Source organism: Lemur catta, chromosome 1 (assembly GCF_020740605.2).
Source record: "Lemur catta isolate mLemCat1 chromosome 1, mLemCat1.pri, whole genome shotgun sequence".
Taxonomy (NCBI): Eukaryota; Metazoa; Chordata; class Mammalia; order Primates; family Lemuridae; genus Lemur; species Lemur catta.
In genome coordinates this window covers 2,347,441-2,370,176 of record NC_059128.1, presented here as the reverse complement: position 1 = coordinate 2,370,176, position 22,736 = coordinate 2,347,441, and the positions used below count along the sequence as shown (strand labels likewise).

At 46.3% G+C, this 22,736-nt stretch overlaps 1 protein-coding gene across 1 annotated transcript in view; it reads left to right on the top strand.

The window, feature by feature from the left end:
- LOC123644001 (cytochrome c oxidase assembly factor 8) overlaps nt 1–22,736 on the top strand; it is a 32,213-nt gene that overhangs the window by 1,237 nt on the left and 8,240 nt on the right. The window contains exons 2-3 of the mRNA XM_045560069.1: nt 16,715–16,912; nt 17,657–17,720. Of these exons, the coding sequence (XP_045416025.1) occupies nt 16,715–16,912; nt 17,657–17,720 (262 nt within the window). The remainder of the gene's footprint in view (nt 1–16,714; nt 16,913–17,656; nt 17,721–22,736) is intronic.

The window sequence follows — 22,736 nt, the reverse complement described above, 5'->3', positions numbered from 1 at the left end:
AGACCCCAGCTGCTGGCTCAGTTCCCTGTTACAGTGGCCACAGCCTTGACTTCTAAGAATTCCTGGAACATAGAAACCCATTTCAGCATCTCAGAGTTTGGTCAGAAAAATACAACAGGTATCTGAAAATGCTAACTGGAAATCAACCAAGAACTTTCCCCAGGGTGAGGATTTTCCTTAGCTTATTTTGTGAACTAGTGCTGGAAAAAAAAACAGCACCCAAATAAGGATTTCTCCATTGCTGTACAGGCTTTTTGTTAAAGTAAAATGAGTCTTACTGTGGCTCTGATCCTCAAGGTGAGACTTCTCTCCCTTTTGTAGTCCAAGTGGTAAGTAAGCCTGTGCTGCACACCTGTTTGACTGCCCATACCTGTTGAAGGGGATGATTGTGGTGATGATCCTGGCCCATGAGTCAGAACTTGCTCAGTGCTGGCATTTCGATGTGTGTGTTTTTTTTTTTAAAGGATCTGAATGCCCTATTATGCTAAATGTTGGATAGAACATAAGAGAACAATTTTTTACCTCAGGGCAATTTGTATTTCCTATATGTTAGGTACCATCTTTGTGCTTCCTGAGTGCATGGCTGTCCAGGTAATTAAATTTTTGTGATACAGAGAGATTGTTGTCTTTTGGGCTTTGAATGTAAACATCAGGTCTTGAAAGTAACAGGTTGTTTTCCTTATCTAAATAGATATTACACTTTAATCCTGTATGTCTAGCTTACTCTCCATATTTTTCATGAATTCTTTGTCCTCCACTTAAGGAGACCTGCTTTCGGTACCTATGCAGTAATTTATTCCCGTCTTGTCTCTGATCTCTGGGTACCAGCTGTTACTTTGTTAATTGGCAGATAAAATAAGATACCAGTTTCTTGTTTTTAGAGACAGGATCTCACTTTGTTGCCCAAGCTGGTCTCTTACTCCTGGTCTCAAGTGAGTATACCAATTTTTAATAGAAAAATATTATATAAGTTAAGAGTCATGCACTACTCTTCCTTCCAAACCCAACTTTAAAACTCCGCTTTTAAATTAAATGTTCCCTTGCCACTTCATGCCATCTTATACCTTATGTACGTAGTTTGCATTATTGGTTCTTACAGTTGTCTATACATCATAATTAATCTGGAAGACTTTTAAAAATACTAGGGCCCACCCCCAGTGATTCTGATGTACTCCGTTAGGAACATGTCCTGGGCATCAGCATTCTTAAGGAGGCATCTAATAACCTACAAATTTGAGAACCATTGTTTACACTATATGCATTAACTGCTTGTAGTCCTGCATGTTATTAACATGTGTAATGGTAGTTCATATTTATTGACTGCTTGCATGCACTGTTCTAAGTTAACATTTAATCCTTACTATCTTTGAAATAGGTGCTTTTATCATCCTCATTTTACAGATGAGGAAACTTAGGCACAGTATGACTGAATAACTTCCTTAGGTCATAAGGCTTGCATATAAGGAATGTACATATTATAGCTCCTATATAAAGAGGATAATAAATTAAAATTTTTCATCAAGTGCAGTGGCGACTCTGTAGTCCTGGCTACTAGGGAGGCTGAGGCAGGAGGAGTCCTTGAGCTCAGGAGTTCAAGGCTAACCTGGCCAACACAGTGAGACCCCATCTCTAAAATTTTTTTCTTTTTTTGCAAGGCAAGAGAAATGAAGTTTATTAAGGAAGGACAAGATATAGATTTACAGAGTAAGAGCAAAATACCTTCACCACAGAACGGTGAATGGGCTTCTTGTAATAAAAAGGCCTGAAAAATTTTTTTTTCTTCTAGTAATTTTTGGATGAAAAAGAACAAGGAAACAGTCCCTCCGCATGGAGAGGTAATATTTACAAATAACAAATAATGGAACTACTGGTCCTATGTTTTGCTTACATTTTCATTAAGGAGAATGATTTTCAAATTCCAAAGTGTGGATTCAGAATAAGCATCATAAGGAAGAAGGTAAAACTCAAGATAAATGAATAACTGGTAAGAGATCTGAGTTTTAGAATTTTAGAATTTTAAAACCGACATGGGTATTCTAATATTTAAGTAGGCCGGATGCCGTGGCTCACGCCTGTAATCCTAATACTCTGGGAGGCCAAGGCTTTAACTCAGGAGTTCCAGACCAGCCTGAGCAAGAGCAAGACCCTGTCTCTACCAAAAATAGAAAAAATTAGCCGGGCGTGGTGGCACATACCTGTAGTCCCAGCTACTCAGAAGGCTGAGGCAGCAGGAGCCCTTGAGCCCAGGAGTTGGAGGTTGTAGTGAGCTGTGATGAAGCCACTGTACTCTAACCAGGCAGCAGAGCGAGACTCTGTCTCCAAAAAAAAAAAATGGGGGGCTTTTAATACGTTGTTGGAAAAAATAAAAGCTGAGTGGGAGGACTTCAAAGCATGTAGTTTATTATTCTATCAGTGAGGAAATTGGGGCCCAGAGAGGTAAAGTGACGTGCCTGGTGCTATACACAGGGTCAGCAGGACTAAACCTCCCTCTTCCAACTCCCAGTTCCATGTTCTGATGTTGTCTCGTGAGTTTTTTCATTTATTGAAAAGATGACATGAATTTCCCTTTACTCTGTTAATGGGAAGAATTACATTGATATATTGATTTCCTTTTTCTTGTGGTTACTTATGGAAATTTGAGGACATGTCCAAAGATAGAAGAATATTATGAAGCACTGTGTCTCCAACTCCTGTTCCACAGTGATCCACTCATGGCTGTTTATTTCATCTTTACCCCCATTCAGTCCCTCCTTTCAAATTATTTTGTGGCAAATACCAGACATCATATTTCAGTATGTTTCTTTAAAAGATACGGATCTTTTTTTCAACGTAAACATAATACCATTTTCACACATTAAAAAACATTATAATACTTTAATTTTCAGCAAATGTCTAATCAGTAATTTCTTGATTGTCCTAGAAATGTCATAAATGTTTTCTTTTACATTTGTATTAGGATCCAGAGAAGGTCTGCACACTGCACTTGATTGATATGCTTTTAGTTCCTTTTTTAAAGAAAATTATATATTTTTTTCTTCCTGTCTTTCTTTCTTTTTTTTTTTTTTTTTAAGAGATGAAGTCTTGCTAGGTTGCCCAGGCTGAACTTGAACTCCTGGGCTCAAGCAATCCTCCTACGTCAGCCTCCTAAGGAGTTGGGACTGTAGGCACACACCACCATGACTGGCTCTTTTAGTTTTTTTGTTTGTCTGTTTTGAGACAGAGTCTCCCTCCGTCGTCCAGGCTGGAGTGCAGCGGCAGGATCACAGCTCACTGTATCCTCAAACTCCTGGGCTCAAGGATCCTCCTTCCTCAGCCTCCCAAAGTGCTGGGATGACAGGCGTGAGCCACTGCATCTGGCCTCTTTTAGCTCTTTTTTAATCCATAGGTTCTGCCTCCATCATGTCCCTTTTATTTGGAGAGGGGATCGTGTGTCTTTTAGAACTTCCCACAGTCTGCATGTTGTTGGTTACATCTCCATGGTTTAATTTAACATGTTCCTCTGACCTCTGTTTTCTGTAACTTGACAGCCACATTCTAGAGCCTTGACCACATTTAGATTTAACTTTTTTGGGGGGGTCCTTCTGGGAAGACTGCTTTATTACTGGTGTGTTCTTTCATCAGGATTGGGTGATTTTCTGATTAAACCACTTTGTACTCCTGCTGTAAACCCAGCTTGGTCCCGATGGATTATTGTTCTGTGTATTACTGAATTTAGTTTGCTCATTTGTCTAGCATCTGCAGTTCGTGGGACTGGCCTTTAATTTTCCTCTTTGGTGCTGTCCCCCAAATTTTGATGTCAAAGTCACTTTCAGCCTCAGAAATCAGCTGTAGCACGTACCTTCTCTTTCTGTTCTGGGGATTGTTTTTATTTATTTATTTATTTATTTACTTACTTACTTACTTACCTACCTACCTACTTACCTACTTACTTACTTACTTTACTTACTTACTTACTTATTTATTTCCCGAGACAGAGTCTCGCTGTGTTGCCCGGGCTAGAGTGAGTGCCGTGGCATCAGCCTAGCTCACAGCAACCTCAAACTCCTGGGCTTAAGCGATCCTACTGCCTCAGCCTCCCCAGTAGCTGGGACTACAGGCATGCACCACCATGCCCAGCTAATTTTTTCTCTATATATATTTTAGTTGGCCCGATAATTTCTTTCTATTTTTAGTAGAGACGGGGTCTCACTCTTGCTGAGGCTGGTCTCAAACTCTTGATCTCGAGCAATCCACCCGCTTCGGCCTCCCAGAGTGCTAGGATTACAGGCGTGAGCCACCGCGCCCGGCCTGTTCTGGGGATTGTTTATTAAGGTTTGACTTCTATGATTGGTAGAACCTGCTGAAGTCATTTGGGCCTGAGTTTTCATAAGAACAAGCCATTTTTAGCCTCGTCTTCCTTTGGCGTAGAGGTTTAGAGTTACTAAGCTGGCAGATAAGGGTAACGCATAGCGTGTTGAGTTAAGCAGGACGTCCGACAAAGCTTCTTGTGTGTTTCTGAAAACCGTGCCCTGTAAGATGTTGCAGGAAACTTTTGTCTAAGGGTCGTTATTTCCTGCACAGGCTCTTCATGAGGTTCCAGGGACACAGAAATAAATGTGTGTTTGCACACACACAAAGTTGACTATACAGGCAGGAACACATGCTATGCATGGTAACACGTGTATCCCCAGTGTCTGGAATGGTGCTTCGCCTGCAGACGGCCAGGAGGGAAAACCAGGCTGACGCTCACTGAAGTGCTGGTGCCAGGCGCACTCAGCTCAAGAGACTTTACAGGGAATTTAGCAAGGTTGCAGCTCTAGACTGGTCCCTTGTGGATGGCCGGGTGTCCCTCACTCATGAGAGGACCTGGGTGGGACAAGGCCACAGATAACCATGTGTATCAACACGGAGGTGCAGGCACCTGTTGGCGGTGCAAACGAGACCATTGATAAGCACCTTAAAGATACTGAAAATAATTAACACGTTCCTAGCCAGGGAGTGCAGCCTCCTGTTGGGGTCATTCTGGTGTAGGGTCAACTGTCCCCTGGCCTGGGTGGCTTTCCCATGCAATTGGCATTCCTGAATTTAGGAGACCTTTTTAATTGATTTTCTAGTATTAAACCAACTTTGCATTGGATTTTCCTGATAGATACCCTGTCGTATATGGGTGAATTGGGTTTGCCGATTTGTCTAGCATCTATGCAGAATAGAAGGCGGGGGACCCTGACCCTCAGTAAGGTAAAGGCTTTGATTCTTGTCTGTGATCTGAGAGACCAAAGTAGACTCCCCTTTATCAACTAAGACGGCCCCTAGGCCCAGCTGACATGGCAGATTTCTAAATTCCCTTGGCTAAACTCCCTAACAGCTGGAGCTGTTAACTTTGATTTACAACCCAGACCACTACAGCTCTAATTGCATGGAGGACCAGCCATACAAACATTCTTTTCTGATAAACAATTGCAGACCTTAAGCCAGTTTCAGCCAGCTCATAGAGAGTATACACAAACCATCTTTGTGTCCTGTAGTTCACCTTTTGACTTAAGGAGCCAAGTTCCACCTCATTTTAATGCCAGACCCCACCCCAAAGTGAACATGGGATGCATGTTACATTTGTGTTTACCTATTACATATGGGCTGGCTCCCCTCGTAAATATTTTAATATATATAGCTTTTCCCCCAGTCCTGCTAAATATGTATTAATATGATACTGGCCCTATGAGGCGTAAAAACCAACCTTCGCTGAAGAGATAGCTCCTTTGGTTCACGGTAGAGACTGTCTCTTCCCGGTTTGCAAACTGATATTGCCAGTAAAGCTCTCCTTTCTATTATTTAGCCATCCTGGTGGTCTCTGGGATGACACATCTCAGAGGGAGTCGGGAAGCACCCTGACTATGGACCAGGAAGCAAGAAAACTTGCTAACGTTTTCCCTTTTCACTGTCGGTTTCCCCACCATGGCTTTCTGTTGTGTAAGGCACTTCCGGGAGGAAGGTGCTGAGGAAACGTCTCAACATGTCCTGCTCCGAATCCTGGCTGCTGGAAGGAGAGCCCCCAGGGTGGGAGTGCGCCGGGAAGCAGGAGGATGGGGCGCCAGGCCTGGCCCGAGAGCCCAGGGAGAAGCCCAGTGGGGTCACCCAGCCTGGGAAGTTATACTTAGGAGGTTAGCTGCCCCCCCAGAGCCAAAGATGGAAATGTAGTCCGACAAGCCAGAACAGGCATGTTCCTCCCTCTGTGAAGGGGGCAGAACTGCTAGGCTGCCCCTTCGGAAACTGAGCCAGCACGTCTGTCCCAGACTGCAAGGGCCTCCCTAGGCACAGCCACAGGACACGGTGAATCATGTGCTTGCACTGTGAGAACCTCCAATTACGGCAATTATGCACAGTACAAAGGGAGCCTTCCTTTTACTAAAGGACGTCTTGCTCCCCCAGGCTTCTCCTCCCTCTTAAATAGCAGCTCCTTGATGAACAAAGACAGTGTTTGTTAATGGGGAGAGCAGAGCAGCTACTGCTGTCGCAATTGACACTAAATCCTCAAATTATAATGGCAAACTATAATGGCAAACGGAGAACGATTGGAAGGTTGGTACACAAGGTTTTTGGGTTGTTTTTTGTTTTTTTGAGACAGTCTCACTGTGTCACCCAGGCTAGAGTGTAGTGGCATCATCATAGCTCCCAGCAACCTCAGACTCCTGGGCTCAAGCAATCCTCCTGCCTCAGCCTTCCGATTAGCTGGGACTACAGGTGCACACCACCATACCCGGCTAGTTTTTTCTTCCCTTTTTTTTTAGTAGAGATGGTGTTTTGCTGTTGCTCAGGCTGGTCTCCAACTCCTGAGCTCAAGTGATCCTCCCGCCTTGGCCTCCCAGAGTGCTGGGATTACAGGTCTGAGCCACCACACCCGGCCGGTACACAGGTTTAATCTGTGAAGCGGTTTATGTAAGTAATAACTAGTACACACACGGAAAAGTAACCGAGCATGCCTGGCACCACTTTGAGCTTGCTGTGTTGTGTGTGGGCAGCTCAAGAAAGCCACTAATTGTTGGATGGCTCCTGTAGCATTTCCTGGTGGGGGTCCCGTAAGAGAGGGTCAGCGCTGGGGGTGGCACAGGCAGGACGGTGGAACCTGCCCCGGGGCTGAGCCGCAGCAGCCTGCGTCTTGTGTCGGAGTAGGGGGACGAGACACCACCCTGGCTCAGTCCCCAGAGGCAGGCCCTGGGCTGCCTCCACCCGCTGGATCCTTTTGTGGGACTCACCTTCAGATTCCACCGGTGTCTAAATATCACAGGTGCAAAGGCTTTGAGGGAGAAGTCCATAAACATTTGTGGCAACGTAAGGCTTGTTTTTTAAAACGGAAAATTTTGTGATTGTACTTTGGTTTTAGACTGATGGATAACTTGTTATAGCTCTGTATTATGGTCTGCCTCCTGCCACTACTTTCTAAACAAGATTCCTAAATCCGTCTGGTGTCAAGTCAGTATACGTTAACCCTGATGATGAGTATTGCAGTTTCAGGCCTTTGTGCCACCAGGGCCCTGTCACTGTCCAGCAAGGAAGGGTAAATTCAGTCCCTGCCACGTGCACTTGCCGGCCCTTCATTTGGAACTTTCCACTTCGGTTGTGCCTCCTTTGGCCCAACTTTGCTTCCCAGTAACACTGAGATAAACTCTCCAGAAATACTAGACAAAAGCGAAAATGATTAAATATGAAAATGTTTTATATGCAGAAGAAAAGAATGAAGAATGAAATAGTCATCATGGGGTGTGACCTGTGTGTGGCTCATTAAGTGGCCTGGATGCACCCAGCTGTGGCTACGGAGAGGTGACAGCTCTGTGCAGACTTCTCCACCTGTCCCCCCCCCCCCCCCCGCCAGTCCCTCTCCAGGAGCCAGTCCAGCCCGGCCTCCCACCTCCCTGGTGAGCCCTGAGCCCCCTGCTTTCCCACCGTGTGAGGCCTTCCTCCAGGACACCTGGAGCCCTTCTGCTTCTCCGTTGCACAGTCTTGGAGAGTTTACAGGAAAACCTAGAAAAACTCAAGAACTATCAGTAAGGCTGGGTGTGGTGCCTCACGCCTGTAATCCTAGCACTCTGGGAGGCTGAGGCAGGAGGATCGCTTGAGGTCAGGAGTTCGAGGCCAACCTGAGCAAGAGTGAGCCCCTGTCTCTACCAAAAATAGAAAAAATTAGCCAGGCAACTAAAAACAGAAAAAAAAAAAAATTAGCCGGGTGTGGTGGCACATGCCTATAGTCCCAGCTAGTTGGGAAACTGAGGCAGGAGGATCACTTGAGCCCAGGAGCTGGAGGTTGCTGTGAGCTGGGCTGACACCATGGCACTCTAGCCCAGGCAACACAGTGAGAATCTGTCTCAAAAAAAAAAAAAAAAAGAACTAACAGTTAAGGATGTTGAATGAAGTACCCACAATATAAGAACACGCTTGGTGGCAGTGACTCTTGGCTCACTCAGAACTTCTGAATGTTCCGATGCGAATTCATCCATGATTGCCATATCTAGTTAAACTCAGATGTCACTATCAAATAGTCTGTGTAAATTAAGCTTTTTGCAGATGAAGTGGATTTCTGTGCATAAGCACGGAGCAAGTCAATGGGAACTGGGAAGAACCGTGTCTCTATTCCTCCAGCAAGTGCTTGTGGCACTGGAGAAGGGACAGACATAGTGTCCCATGTGGGAGAAAGAAGTGTGTGGGCAAGTGCTGTGAGGGGCCACACCTTACCCGGGCTCCAGGAGGACCCAGAGACTTGGTGTTGAAGCTGAGGTCTGTGAAGGATGAGATGAGAGCCGGCTGCAGAGAGAACATAAGCAAAGTCCCCGAGGAGGGAGCGAGCAGGCTGTCCTGTTAGCAACAGAAGGTTCCGGAGGGGAGAGGAAGAAGGGGAGCCGCCTGGCCTGCCGACCACCATCTGGATGTGAGACTTGCGCCTGAGGGTAATGAGGGAAATTGAAGGTTTTAAGGGAAGGAGTGGGAGGGTTGGGTTGGGCGTTTGGAGAGACTGCTGTGGCTGTGGTGTGGAGAACTGGTGGGTGTGGGGCAGTCTAGACTCCCCGTCCCAGAATGGTAGTGGGGGCGGCAGGGCTGGCCAGCTCACTCGCCGGGACTCTCGGGCAGCTGTCCCATCCCCTCCGTTGCTGGGAGAAATCCAGGGCACACTGGATCCCAGACGGCTGAGCTGGTGAGGTTTGGTGTGAGGACGCTGGGGTCAAGTGTGGCTCGGGCCAGGAGCAGACCCCGAGCGGGAATTCTGCAAAGCGGGTGGCGCCAGGCAAGGAGGAGGCCGCTTTTCACCACGCGGCACCGACTCCCTGCGACTTTCATCAGCCTTGGCCTCTCGTGTCTCCTGCAGCCCTGAGAGAAATGAGTCCAGTGAACACGTTCACAGCAACGGTGCAATAAGCTAGCACGGAACAGGCAGGAAGTTTCAGTTCCCGCTTCCTCCAGCCCTCGGAAGATGGTAAAAAGAAAAAGTATCGGAAACAGTAGAGCCTATGAACAATCATTGCTGAGAAAATGAGGCTAATCCGAGTTCTTATGGCAAAAACTGTATTTGGTGAGTTTTAGATAGGTTTTCTTTTAAAAATTTTTTGTTACTGTTTTTCTAATATACACATATTTGCTTGCTTCTGGAAGACTTTTAAATGTAGGAAATATAATTAAACTTTCTTACTTTGATAATTTTGAATGTTGTAGTCAGTTTCATCTATTTCCTCATAAACATCTTCAGGAAAATTAAAACATTTTGGGCATTAAACAAATGGTGTAAGTTTAGCTCTCTAAAGAGTACAAAAATATAAAACGTGTCTAGTAACCGGCTGAGGAGTTGTGGAAAGTGTCGTGATGCACTTTTCACAGAAAGAGGCAGTAGGGCCTTGAGGTGACGCCGTCCACAGACGGATCCACAAAGGGGGCAGGTGCCAGAGGCCCACGAGATGCTGTGCCAGAGGCCCGCCCTGCCGCACGACCTTCCGTACCTTTTCAGGAATTTAGCTGATAAACAGCCCTTACTAAAAATTAAATTATATAAATATAGTAAAAGCAAAGGTAATAATGCCTAAAACTCACTGTTTCCTGTTCATTTTACTACCGTTTCCTGTTGTGCTAATGCCTGCGTGCTGGAGATGGCCGCTGCACGTCTCTTCCCAGCTCCTGCCTCAGTGACACCGCGTTGCTGGCTTGAAGTTGTCCATGGCAGGAGTACTTGAACCATGGAAACTGGCAAATGGTCCAGGTCACAGCTTGAGTTACTATCTTGTGGATTATCTACAATTATCTACAATTTCTAGTAAAGGAGAAAATGTTAATAATGCAGATTAAATTACAAGGTGTGTTTTGTCTGTTGCCATTACGCCGTGAAGAGCTCAAAAATTGAGGCTGGAGAAAATATTCTTATAGTATTCAAAGCTATTATCTAATTCTGTCGGGCGATTGGCATCTGTTGGCTGTTATCAGGGGTAGAAGCTGGAGCACCTCTGCCCTCTGCATGTTGGTATCAGAGTCGCCAAGGAGAACACATGCAGCCAGCATGCCCGGCCTGTTAGAACTTTCTTATACCGCTGGTGGGAAAATGGTCTGGCAGTTCCTGAAAGGTTCAAGGGTTAGAGTTGCCGTATGACCCAGCAATTCCACTCTTAGGTGTTTACCCAAGAGAATTAAAAACATATGTCCGGTCGGGCGCGGTGACTCACGCCTGTAATCCTAGCACTTGGGAGGCTGAGGCAGGTGGATCGTTTGAGCTCAGGGGTTCGAGACCAGCCTGAGCAAGAGCGAGACCCCGTCTCTGCTAAAAAAATAGAAAGAAATTAGCTGGACAACTAAAAATATATAGAAAAAATTAGCCGGGCATGGTGGCACATGCCTGTAGTCCCAGCTACTCGGGAGGCTGAGGCAGGAGGATCGCTTGAGCCCAGGAGTTTGAGGTTGCTGTGAGCTAGGCTGACGCCACGGCACTCACTCTAGCCTGGGCAACAGAGTGAGACTCTGTCTCAAAAAGATAAAAATAAAAAAAAAAATATGTCCAACCAAAAATGTGTCCATGGATGGTCATGGCAACATTATTCATAGTAGCCAAACAGTGGAAACAGCCCAGATGTTCTCAGCTGGTGAAGGATAGACAAAATGCGTTATGTCCACACGACGGAATATCATTCAGCTGTAAAAGGAAATTAAGTACTAATACAGGCTACAGCATGGATGAATCTTGAAAAATGCTAAGTAAAAGAAGCCAGTCACAAAAGACCAAATAGTGCATGATTCCATTTATATGAAATGTCCAGAATAGGCAAATCTGGAGCTAGGTTAGTGGCTGCCAGGGTCTAGGGAGGAGGGAAATAGAATGACTATTAGTGAGTAAGGGGTTTCTTTTTGGGGTGGTGGAAATGTTCTGGGATCAGTGGTAATGGTTACACAGCTCTGAACATACTAAAAACCACTGGGATTGCATACTTTTTAAAGTTTTAGTAGAAGCAGGGTCTTGCTATGTTGCTCAGGCTGGTCTTGAACTCCTGACCTCAAGCTATCCTCCCACCTCTGCCTCCCAAAGTGCTTGGATTACAGGTGTGCACCATAGCTCCCGGCCTGGATTATATACTTTAAAAAAGCTAATTTTATATTACATGACTATATCTCTCTAAAGCTATTATTGAAAATAAATGAAAGCAATTTGTGATATTCAGTTGGCTAGATGGAATTTATAGGGAAGGGTATCATATATTTTATTATCAATTTGTGAATTGTGTGCTATACATCCTTGCATCAGTAAAAGTGATAATAATAAACATACCCTCGTCCGCTGTTAAACGTTCTCCAGCACAGTGCTGCCCAGGGGCGTCTCGACCAGGCCCCTCACCACTGTCCCCTCGCCCTCTCTCTGTGCCTCTGCCCCTCAGCCCCCGTGGCCACCCCACCTGGCTGGCAGACAAGGCTCCTGCTCACAGCCAGAGCAGGCCCAGCCGAGACCTCATTCCCATGGCCCCCAGGGCCACAGGCTCCATTACTGCTCTGTAAATGCTGGTTTAATTTATGGAATATTTCACTTTATGATACCTGTCGCCAAATCTTTACCTCATTTGCTATCAAGCTTATTCTTTGCGGTGATTGGACATTTTCTGTCAATCTTTTTTTTTACCCAAATTCTGTAACATCTTTCACCTAATCTGTCGAGATTCTTTAACAATTTGAATTTTTTTTTTTTTTTTTTTTTTTTGAGACAGAGTCTCATTCTTACCTGGGCTAGAGTGCCGTGGTGTCAGCCTAGCTCACAGCAACCTCAAACTCCTGGGCTCAAGCAATCTTTCTGCCTCAGCCTCCTGAGCAGCTGGGACTACAGGCACTGACCAGCACACCAGGCTAAGTTTTCTATTTTTAATAGAGACAAGGTCTCGCTCTTGTTCAGGCTGCTCTTGAACTCCTGACTTCAAGCAATCTTCCCTCCTTGGGCTCCCAGAGTGCTAGGATTACCGGCATCAGTCACTGCTCCTCGCCTTGAATTTTTTTAAAATATACTTTTAAAGAAACATTTTGTAAGTTTGAGGAAATCATATTTCAACATTTTCTCATTTACTTAAATTCTAGACTTAGATAGTTTTCTTGATGGTAAGCATTCTAGTGCTGAGCGGAACATACCACAGATCTTTAATAAAATGCCGTAAGTGCCCATGTTGTCTAGAGCTGTGGTCCCCAACCCCTGGCTGTGGACCTGTACAGGTCTGTGGCCTGTCAGGAACCTGGCTGCACAGCAGGAGGTGAGCGGTGGGCCGGTGAGTGAACAAGCGAAGCTTCATCTGTACTTAACAGCCGTTCCCCAATGCTGGCATCACCGCCTGGGCTCTGCCTCCTGTCGGATCAGCAGTGGCATTAGATTCTCACAGGAGCAGGAACCCTACTGTGAACTGCGCATGCAGGGGTCTAGGTTGCGGCTCCTTAGGAGAATCTAATGCCTGATGATCTGCGGTGGAGCTGCAGCGGTGATGCCAGCACTGGGGAGCAGCTGCAGATACAGATCATCATTAGCAGACAGGACTGACTGCACAATAAATGTAATGTGCTTAAATCATCCTGAAACCATTCCACCCACCCCTGCCAAGTCCGTGGAAAAATTGTCTTCCATGGAACTGGTCCCTGGTGCCAAAAAGGCTGGGGACCGCTGGTCTAGAAGGAAGAACTGTAATGTTATGACTCAGAAACAGTCTGTTCTTGGGTGTACGGGAAGGGCTTTCTGTAGGAATGGCTGTTCCTGCGGGTGTTGTAGTGTAGCTGGACCCACTCAACTGCAGGCGTCATTGCGGAGCTCCCGTGACGCCTGGGGTGGCCTCCTTGGTCTCTGGACGACTCATGCTTGGTCGCTGCACCAAGCTCTGTAACCAGCTTCACAAGCAAACCCCATGTTTGCCTTTTCATGTTTTAAATGCTTCCTATCTTTAGAATGCTTGGGGATTTAGAAGATTTGGGAAGATCATAGCAGCCAAGATTCATTACAATGCTTTGGAAAGGAGAAAATAGAAATGCTTTTTTTTTGAGACAGTCTCGCTCTGTTGCCTGGGCTAGAGTGTGCCGTGGCATCAGCCTAGCTCACAGCAACCTCAAACTCCTGGGCTCAAGCAATCCTCCTGCCTCAGCCTCCCAAGTAGCTGGGACTATAGGCATGTGCCACCATGCCCGGCTAATTTTTTCTATGTATTTTTAGTTGTCCGGCTAATTTCTTTCTATTTTTAGTAGAGACGAGGTCTTGCTCTTGCTCAGGCTGGTCTCGAACTCCTGAGCTCAAACAATCCACCCACCTCGGCCTCCCAAGTGCTAGGATTACAGGCGTGAGCCACCGCGCCCGGCCCAGAAATGTTGACAGATGGTTCTAGTTTGTGTGTTGATCGATGGCAGCCACCAAAGTGAAACGAACAAGCTGGCTTTCCTAAATAACGATGTGGTCTCCTTTCTCACACTTGGTTCCTTGGGCATGATTGTCAAGGTTGAGTTCAGGGACCTAAGTAAGTGACAGGCAGACCCAGGTGGGTCGGGGAGGCCGAGGACTGCGTGTGGAGCTGACCAGTGGGCGCGTTTCTGCCACACCCGCCTCCTTCCCGCAGTGACCACTTGTGCCCGGGCAGCCTGTGACTCTGCTCCCTCAAGCAGCCAGTGGGTCGTTGTCAAAGCAGCTTCACCTGGTTAGCTGTATTAGATTTATAAAATTGTTAGCCATTATTTCTACTTTTTCAAATTAGATTTTCAGTTAGTAGCCAAGTAGACAAAAAAGCTGTTTGAAATTTTGCAAACCCTGCATCTCTCAGTTCCTTGGGAGTAACAGAATATAATGGTGTTAGTGAAGTCCTGAAATACCCTGAATGAAGCGCGTCCTAAATGCCAAAGAAATGCTCATTCTACTTGGTGTAGTATTTTTTGGATCTTTTTAAATTTTACCATTTTTGAGTTGATTTTATTGAGGTATAATTTATACACAATAAAATGAATACATCATTTGAAATGTACAGTTCAATGACTTTTGAAAAAAATGTATAAATCTGTGCAATCACCATCCCAGCAGGATCTAGAGCATCACTCCAGAAACTTGCCTCACGCCCTTCCTAAATTAGTTAATCTCCTTTACCCCCCAACCCCAGGCAACCACTGATTAATCTGATTACTGTTTCTAGAATGTCTTACAAGTGGCGGCATCATATGTGCTCTTTCTTGTGTGGCTTTTTGTCGCCATATGTTGTTTCTGAAGTTCATCCATGTTGTGTGTCTCAGTGGCTCATTCTTTTCTGCTCTGAGTAGTTTGTGGTTTGTGGAGAGAGGGCTGTGGGAAGGACCCTGCCATTGTTGGAGGTGGAAGTCATGTTTGGTAGAGCTTGAGTTTTAGAAAATAAGAGACTTCCAGATTGAATGGTATTAAGTTTTTTTTCATAGATTTTGGTTACATTGCTCTTTGACAGACAAATGGAAGCTAGTCTTGTGATTATTCAACTGTGTTTTGTTTTAAATGTCAGGTTTATTGAAGTCCAGTTTACACACAGTAAGATTCGCTCCTGACAAACCTGTACACCACCACAAGAGTTCAAGACACAGAACTGCCTCACCCCTGCAAATTCCTTTGTAGTCACCCTCTCCCTCACCCCAGCACCTGCCTTTTCCAGAATGTCATGGAAGTAGAATCATCCAGCATGCAGCCTTTGGAGTGTGGCTCCAATTAGTGGAATGCATTTGAGATTCCTCCGTGTTGCATGTAGTTCTCTTCTACTACTGAGCAGCGTCCATTGTATGGACTCACCATCCTTTGTTTTCCTTTAGCCAGGGGAAGGACATTTGTGCTGTTTCCAGATTTGGGTTGTTATAAATAAAGACACTTCATACAGGTTTTTATGTGAACATAGGTATTCATTCCTCTTGGTTAAACAACTCGGAGTGGTGTTGCTGGGTTGTATGTTAATTGTATACTTTATAATGGACTGCCAACCTTGTTTCCAAAGTGGCAGTACCATTTTGTATTCCTACCAGCAATTATAAGAGCTCAATTGTTTTACATCCTTGACAGCAATTGGTATTGTCAGTTGTTCTTGTTGGTTTTTGTTTTCATTTTAGCCATTCTGATAGGTACAGTGTATCTCATTGTGGTTTTGATTTGCATTTCCCTAATGAGTAATGATGTTGAATATGTTTTTATGTTGATTCCAAAGATTTTCTCCTGTTTTATTTTGGAAGTTTTGAAAGTTTTAGATTTTACATTTATGTCTGTATACAAAGTACAGGTTGAGATTCTTATTATTTTATTTTTGCATTAGGATGTTGAATTATTCCAGTACCATTTGTTGAACGTGTTCAGCATAGTGTTAATGTTTTTTTTTTTTTTTTAGAGACAGGGTTTCACTGTTGCTCAGGCTAGAGTATAGTGGCATGATCATGGCTCACTGCCACCTTAAACTCTGGGGCTCAAGCCATCCTCCTACCTCAGCCTCCCAAAGTGCTGGGATTACAGGTGTGAGCCACTGTACCAGGCCAATTTTAATAATATTTATTATAGTTCTTTTAAGTTTGAAATTCCCTGGGCACATTGAAATCTTAAAAAGAGGAAACTCGGGCCGGGCGCAGTGGCTCACGCCTGTAATCCTAGCACTCTGGGAGGCCAAGGCGGGTGGATTGTTTGAGCTCAGGAGTTCGAAACCAGCCTGAGCAAGAGCGAGACACCGTCTCTACTAAAAAATAGAAAGAAATTATCTGGCCAACTAAAATATATATATATAGAAAAAAAAATTTAGCCGGGCATAGTGGTGCATGCCTGTAGTCCCAGCTACTCGGGAGGCTGAGGCAGTAGGTTTAAGCCCAGGAGTGTGAGGTTGCTGTGAGCTAGGCTGACGCCACGGCATTCACTCTAGCCCGGGCAACAAAGCGAGACTCTGTCTCAAAAAAAAAAAAAAAAAGCAGGAAACCAGCAAGGAACCTTAATACATCTAGATTAATTTAATTTAATTTTTATTCATTTATTTAGCTGGAGTACAGCCTCCCAAGTACCTGGGACTACAGGCTCTTGCCACCACACCCAGCTAATTTTTTATTTTTTTAAGAGATGAGGTTTTGCTATGTTGTCCAGGCTGGTCTCAAACTGTTTTGAGCAATCCTTTCCCCTTGGCCTTCTGAAGTGCTGGGATTACAGGTGTGTGCCACTGTGTTTGGCCCAGATTGTTAATTTTATAATACTAGAGATTTGTCTAGTTGTGTGTTAATCCCATGTATTTTGTTAAAGGTCTCAAGATTCTGCCCTCCAAGAAAATCTTGCTATGATTGGATAGGACCCCCAGATAAATATTCAAATCTTCGACCTGTTCACTTTTACATCCCTGAAAATGAATCACCACTGGAACAAAAGCTTAGAGAATTAAGACAAGAAACACAAGAATGGAATCAACAGTTCTGGGCAAACCAGAATTTGACATTTAGTAAGGTAAGTTTAGGTTTTAGGTGACAGTGAGAAATAATACAGTTGGCCACTTGGGGGTGCTAAATCTTTAGTATTAGCTTTGCTGCTTGTTATTTGGTAGTGCCTCAGCACCGCCGTGCGTGCGTGCGTGCGTGCGTGCGTGCGTGCGTGTGTGTGTGTGTGTGTGTGTACGTACATACAGTTTTTTAAACCAATATGTAACTGTATATAAGAAACACTGGTCATCCATAGAATCACAGATCTTGAGACTTTAAAGAAAGTGAAGTGAGTAGCCGAGCCGGAACTGAAGCATGTTTTATATGCGTGTGTGTTTATGTTTATGAAAATATAAGTTTCTCTGATGTGTTGTTATTCTTCCTGAGAATTCAGAATTCCTATCAGCATACTCATAAGCAAACTACATGAGAAAGAAGTATAAATATTCTAATCCAGAAGGAAAACATTTAAACTTTGCTTATCCATTTGGGTGGGCTACCTCAAATGCAGCATATTTATCTTCCTCTGAGGATTTATAAACAAACAGTGCCTCCCAACGTTTATTGAACATCTTGTTTTCAAATCTTGTTTCAAGCATGAAACTTTTAGCCACACTCGGATGGTTTAAAACGGGCTTTGAGATGGGCCATTTCTCAGGAAAGCCCTGTCCGGACTTGTGCAGAACGCTGTGAGCTGCACTCCAGCCGCAGAAAAGTGGAAAGACAGAGAAAGGGAATTTTGATAGTCTTGTCTCGTCCTTTCTTTTTTCAGGAAAAAGAAAAATTTATTCACTCAAGACTAAAAGCTGAAGGCCTGGGACTGAGAACTGAGTCAGGTTAGTACACTTGTTCTTTTTTGCTAAGGTTGTTTTGGTTTGAGCAAGTACATGAGAAAGTAACAGAAAGGGATGTTGGAGGCCGGGCGTGGTGGCTCACGCCTGTAATCCCAGCACTCTGGGAGGCCGAGGAGGGAGAATCACTCAAGGTCAGGAGTTTGAGACCAGCCTGAGCAAGACCGAGACCCCCATCTCTACTAAAAAAAATAGAAAGAAATTAGCTAGACAGCTTAAAATATGTAGAAAAAAATTAGCCGGGCATGGTGGCGCATACCTGTAGTCCCAGGTACTCGGGAGGCTGAGGCAGTACGATCGCTTAAGCCCAGGAATTTGAGGTTGCTGTGAGCTAGGCTGACGCCACGGCACTCTAACCTGGGCAACAGAGCGAGACTCTGTCTCAAAAAAAAAAAAAAAAGGGATGTTGAATGAAGGAGAGAGTGCGGGGCAGTTGCGGCCTGGACACATGCCTGGCCTCCGGCAGGGCTTTTACAGCTGCCTCTGAACCCTCCTCTTCTCGGGTTCTCCTGTTTTTCTCATTTGCCGTCAGCGGCTCCTTCTTTGCATTCCACTCCCAAGCATTTTAGGGCTTCTGCTGGATGACCAACTGTGACCTTTGACTTCTGTGCTGAGGTCCCTGGCCTCTGCAGCCTCTCCCTGTGTACACCAGCTCCTCTTCCTAACCCCAGGCCACAGTTCATGGTCCTACTGGGTCACATGAGCCAGAAACCAGAGTCACCCTGCAAGCTTCTCCCCCTTTCTTCATCTCTGCTCCAGGTTTATCAATACTTTTGCCACTCCCTGTCCTTGACACATTGCTTTAGTTCAGGCCTTTGTTAATTCTCTACTATAGTAACTTTCTAATTGGTTCCCTGGCCTTTAATCTTTAAATCAGAGGGCAGCAAACTTTTTCACTAAAGGGCTGGACAGTAAGTAGTTTAGCCTTTATGGGCCATGTGGGGTCTCTGTTGCAACTGCTCAACTCTCTGTTGCAGTATGAAAGCAGCCATAGAAAATACATACACAAGTGGGCTTGAATGTGTTCCAATAAAACTTTATTTACAAAAACAGGTGGTGGGCCAAATTTGGCCTGTAAGCTGTGGTTTCTTGATGCCTGCTTTAAATCCATTCTTTCCACTGTAGCCAGACTTTTCTACCCAAAATGTAAATCTGATAGTTGCTGCTCAAATTAGGTTCTTAGAAACCCCCACCCCCTGTTGACTACAGAATGATAGCTTCGCTCCCCCTCTGGGTAGGAGGCCGGCCTGGCCCGGCCCTACCTAGCTCACCTGTTTCCCACCTTTCCCCCCAGGCTGTGCACTTGCTGTGCCAGGGAAACCAGGCTGTGTCCAGTCGCTTTACTCACTTTGCTGTCATTCTTTTTGGACAGAAAATCTAGTGCTCAAGTTAGCCTTTAATTATTTTCTGTTGGCGTTGATGTTAGGCCTGAATGACATTTCACACTGTTTGTTAAACAGATGTCTACTGTCAAAACATCATTCGGATGGAAAATCCAAACCATTGACCCCAAAAGCCACGTCCGTCACTGGGCTAAAGTGCCATCCCTCTCCCTGCTCATCCCCAGCCTTGCCTGGGTTCTTGTGCAATACGGGCCTGGGGTGCTCAGGGGACCAACGTTTGCTGTTTGGTGGAGGTGGGGTCTCGGAGGGCGGGGACAGGTGCTCCGTCCTAACAGTAAGCGGAGAATGAAGCTCATGGTTTTGGGTGCTGTGCCGAGTCCTTTGCGTATATCACCTGTTGTATTTCCCACAGTGACCGAGCGAAGTAGGTGAGGAGCCCGGGCTCGCAGAGGGCAAGTTCCTAACTGCACTCACACCGGGAGGAAGCGGTGGCGCCTAGGGGGTCCGATCCCCAGGGCCTGTTGGACTGCACCTCGCCACAGTGGCTCTTAGCTCACCCCATGTTGTCCTGGCCGTGTGTGTGTGTATACACACACATGTACTTGAAACGTGTGTCGCATCTGTAAGTTTGTCATCAGTGTCAGGTTGGGACCAGGTAGTCTCATTCTACGGAGGTGCGTTGGAGACAAGCCGCTCTCTTAACAAATGGGAGACATTTTGAGTCTCACTAATACCACGGAATCCTATTGAAGGCCTTGCTAAGTACTGAAAGGCTGGCCTTGAGTCCAATTTTAAAATGAATTTGGTAATAAAATGGGATAGAATGTACTGAGGAAGGAGACGAGCAGGGAGGGAGCTGGCTGCTCTGGGCTCTTCAGACTCACCGGGCTGCGGGGGCTGCGGCCCCAGGGGGCCAGAGCACTCACCTCCTACTCGAGTCCCCAGAACCAACGAAGAGGAGGCTTGTTTAACAAATGATGCTGGAGAAACTAGTTACATTTGGCCCAAAAGAATAAACTTCAATTTGTTCCCCCTATAGTACAGATACATTCCAGTGGGTTGAAGAGTTAATTATTAAAAATCATTTGTGGCCCAGGCACGGTGGCTCATGCCTGTAATCCTAGCACTCTGGGAGGCCGAGGCGGGCGGATTGTTTGAGCTCAGCAGTTCGAGACCAGCCTGAGCAAGAGCGAGACCCCGTCTCTACTAAAAATACAAAGAAATGATCTGGACAGCTAAAAACATATATATAGAAAAATTAGCTGGGCATGGTGGCGCATGCCTGTAGTCCCAGCTACTCGGGAGGCTGAGGCAGGAGGATCTCTTGAGCCCAGGAGTTTGAGGTTGCTGTGAGCTAGGCTGATGCCACGGCACTCTAGCCCAGGCAATAGAACGAGACTCTGACTCAAAAAAAAAAAAAAAAAAAAAATCATTTGTGGATTAAAGAGTTAAATACTTCTAGTTGTAGGACATCTAATAGGATAAAACTTGACTGTTTAGTACCTAGGGGAATGATAATTTCCTAAGCTTGAGTGAAGGTAGAGAGACTCAAGAACATAAATACTGAAAACATCTTGTATTGGTTAGGATGCCTTTTGGTCTAGCTTTCTGGGCTGAACAGTCTGCTGAGCAGGTACAGAGGTGGCTCAGAACCCAGGGGGGTGGAGCCAGGCCCCAGGCCTGGCCTAACTCAGACACTGGGACCTGGGCATCCCACAACCTCTCCTCCTCATATTTAACCTTCTCTCCTGCCCACTGCTCCATCCTTCCCTTGCTGTTTGTCCCTCCTAATCCAGGGAAGGAGCCAGCTGAGGCCTCTTCCCAGCTGGCTCCCACCCATCTGGGAGGCGCAGAGATCAGCCGAGGCAGAGGTGGGGCTTGTGCAAGAGCATGGCTGGTGCCATGGAGACAGACGGGAGGGGGGCAGGAGGGCTGGGCACACACAGGGGTCAGTGTCCAGGAAATACCAGACGGGCGAGTGCTCGTGGCAAAGATGACAGGGACAATCTGGAGTTTAGGAAAAGATGCAACAAATTTGCAGAAACAACACACCTGTAGACAAATAGGATAACTGCAAGAAGTAAACATGCTCAAACTCTAAATTTTACAATGCAAAAAGCATTAATAAAGCAACAAGGCATTATTTTATACATACCAAATGCATGGGGAGGATTTCAGTGTTGAGACTCAATGCTGGTCGGGTATAAAATTCCCAGCCCCCTTTCTAGAAGGATTTGGTTGTACGAGTCACACACTTGCCGAGTGGGAAGATGGTGACCATGGACTCTAAGAATTCATTACGGGAAAACATGAGAAGAGTTGAGCAGTCTGTTCCTGGCCGCGTCATCTTTCATTGCCAAAGAACGGGAGCTATTTAAATATCCAGTAATGGCAGATTAGCTCAGGCTGTGGGGCTCCACCCCCTCACCCGGTGCACCTCACTAGAGTGGTCTGCAGCAGTGTAGAAAAATGATGGATTTAATTTCAGGTGCAAAAGGCAGAATACCATGATTTCAGTTCTGCCTGTCCCCAAATTAAATCTCGTTTGTAGGGCAGGCAGAATTCTCTCCTCTTACTTTCATTCCTGAAGTGTTTCTGCAGTGGAGGAAAATACGCCATCAAGATGGATGTGCTGTAAGTCAGCTGGTGTTTATCAAACACCCACTTGGTTCTCGGTTAATGTGTAATGAATTAGTGTTCTGCCTCTCTCTGGACCTAGTTTATGTTCAGTAACGAGCTGCATGGTGACAGGCGTGGAACATGCACTTGGCACACGTTGTGATGCTTTATGCTGAGCCTTGGCCTGGGGCCCTGGGCGAGGTGCACGCAGACCTGACCCGAGAACCCCGTGGCAGGGCGTCACGTGCCAGTGAGCTCTGCCTGCCCCGTGGGTTCTCGTGGCTGCACTAACAGCAGCGATGACAAGTGAGCACTTCTGTGCCAGGCCCTGTCCCTCCTGCCACACAGACTAGAGCCTGGTCTCAAAGCAGGCTTGTGAGGGCATGCCGTCGTGATCCCCTGCTAGAGATGAGGAAACTGAGGCAGAGAGAAGTCATGGTTCCAGGGCCACACAGCCAGGGAGGGACGGGCTTGGCCCCGCGTGGAGCAGCCCTTCCTGCCAAGGCAAGAGAGGTGGGAGGGGAAGCTGGCCCGAGGGTGCGCGCACCCCTCCCTCAGCGCTCGCCGGAAACCCACTCCTCGCCCAAAGGAAGCTGCTGCCCTCAGGGCCACGTTTGCTCCGCCGGCCTCGAGTAGGGGCTCTGGTCCTGGGCTCCCTCAGCCTGGCCTGCCCCTCAGCCGCACCTGTGCCTCTGCACACCCTTCCCCTGGCCCACGGCGGGGGGTGGTTTTTCACCCTGTTCTCTGCCCTGCGGCTCCCTCCCTCCCCAGGTAGCTGGTTGCTCCTCTCTTGCCCCTCCTAGCGGGCCTCACTTGCTCTTCGATGCGAGGTGCTCAGGTGCCAGGTGTGGTGCTGGGCACTGGGGCCAGGTGGATGAGACAGAGCCACGGCCCCCCCTCGTGGAGCCAGTGTGCCAGCGTGGGGCAGAATGTGACCCGCACACACTTGGGTTGATAAATACCTGCTGCGCTTTTAGGGTGTGTTGATCCTGGAAGGAAAACAGCAGGGACGTGGCGGGCAGAGTGGATGTCTGGCAGG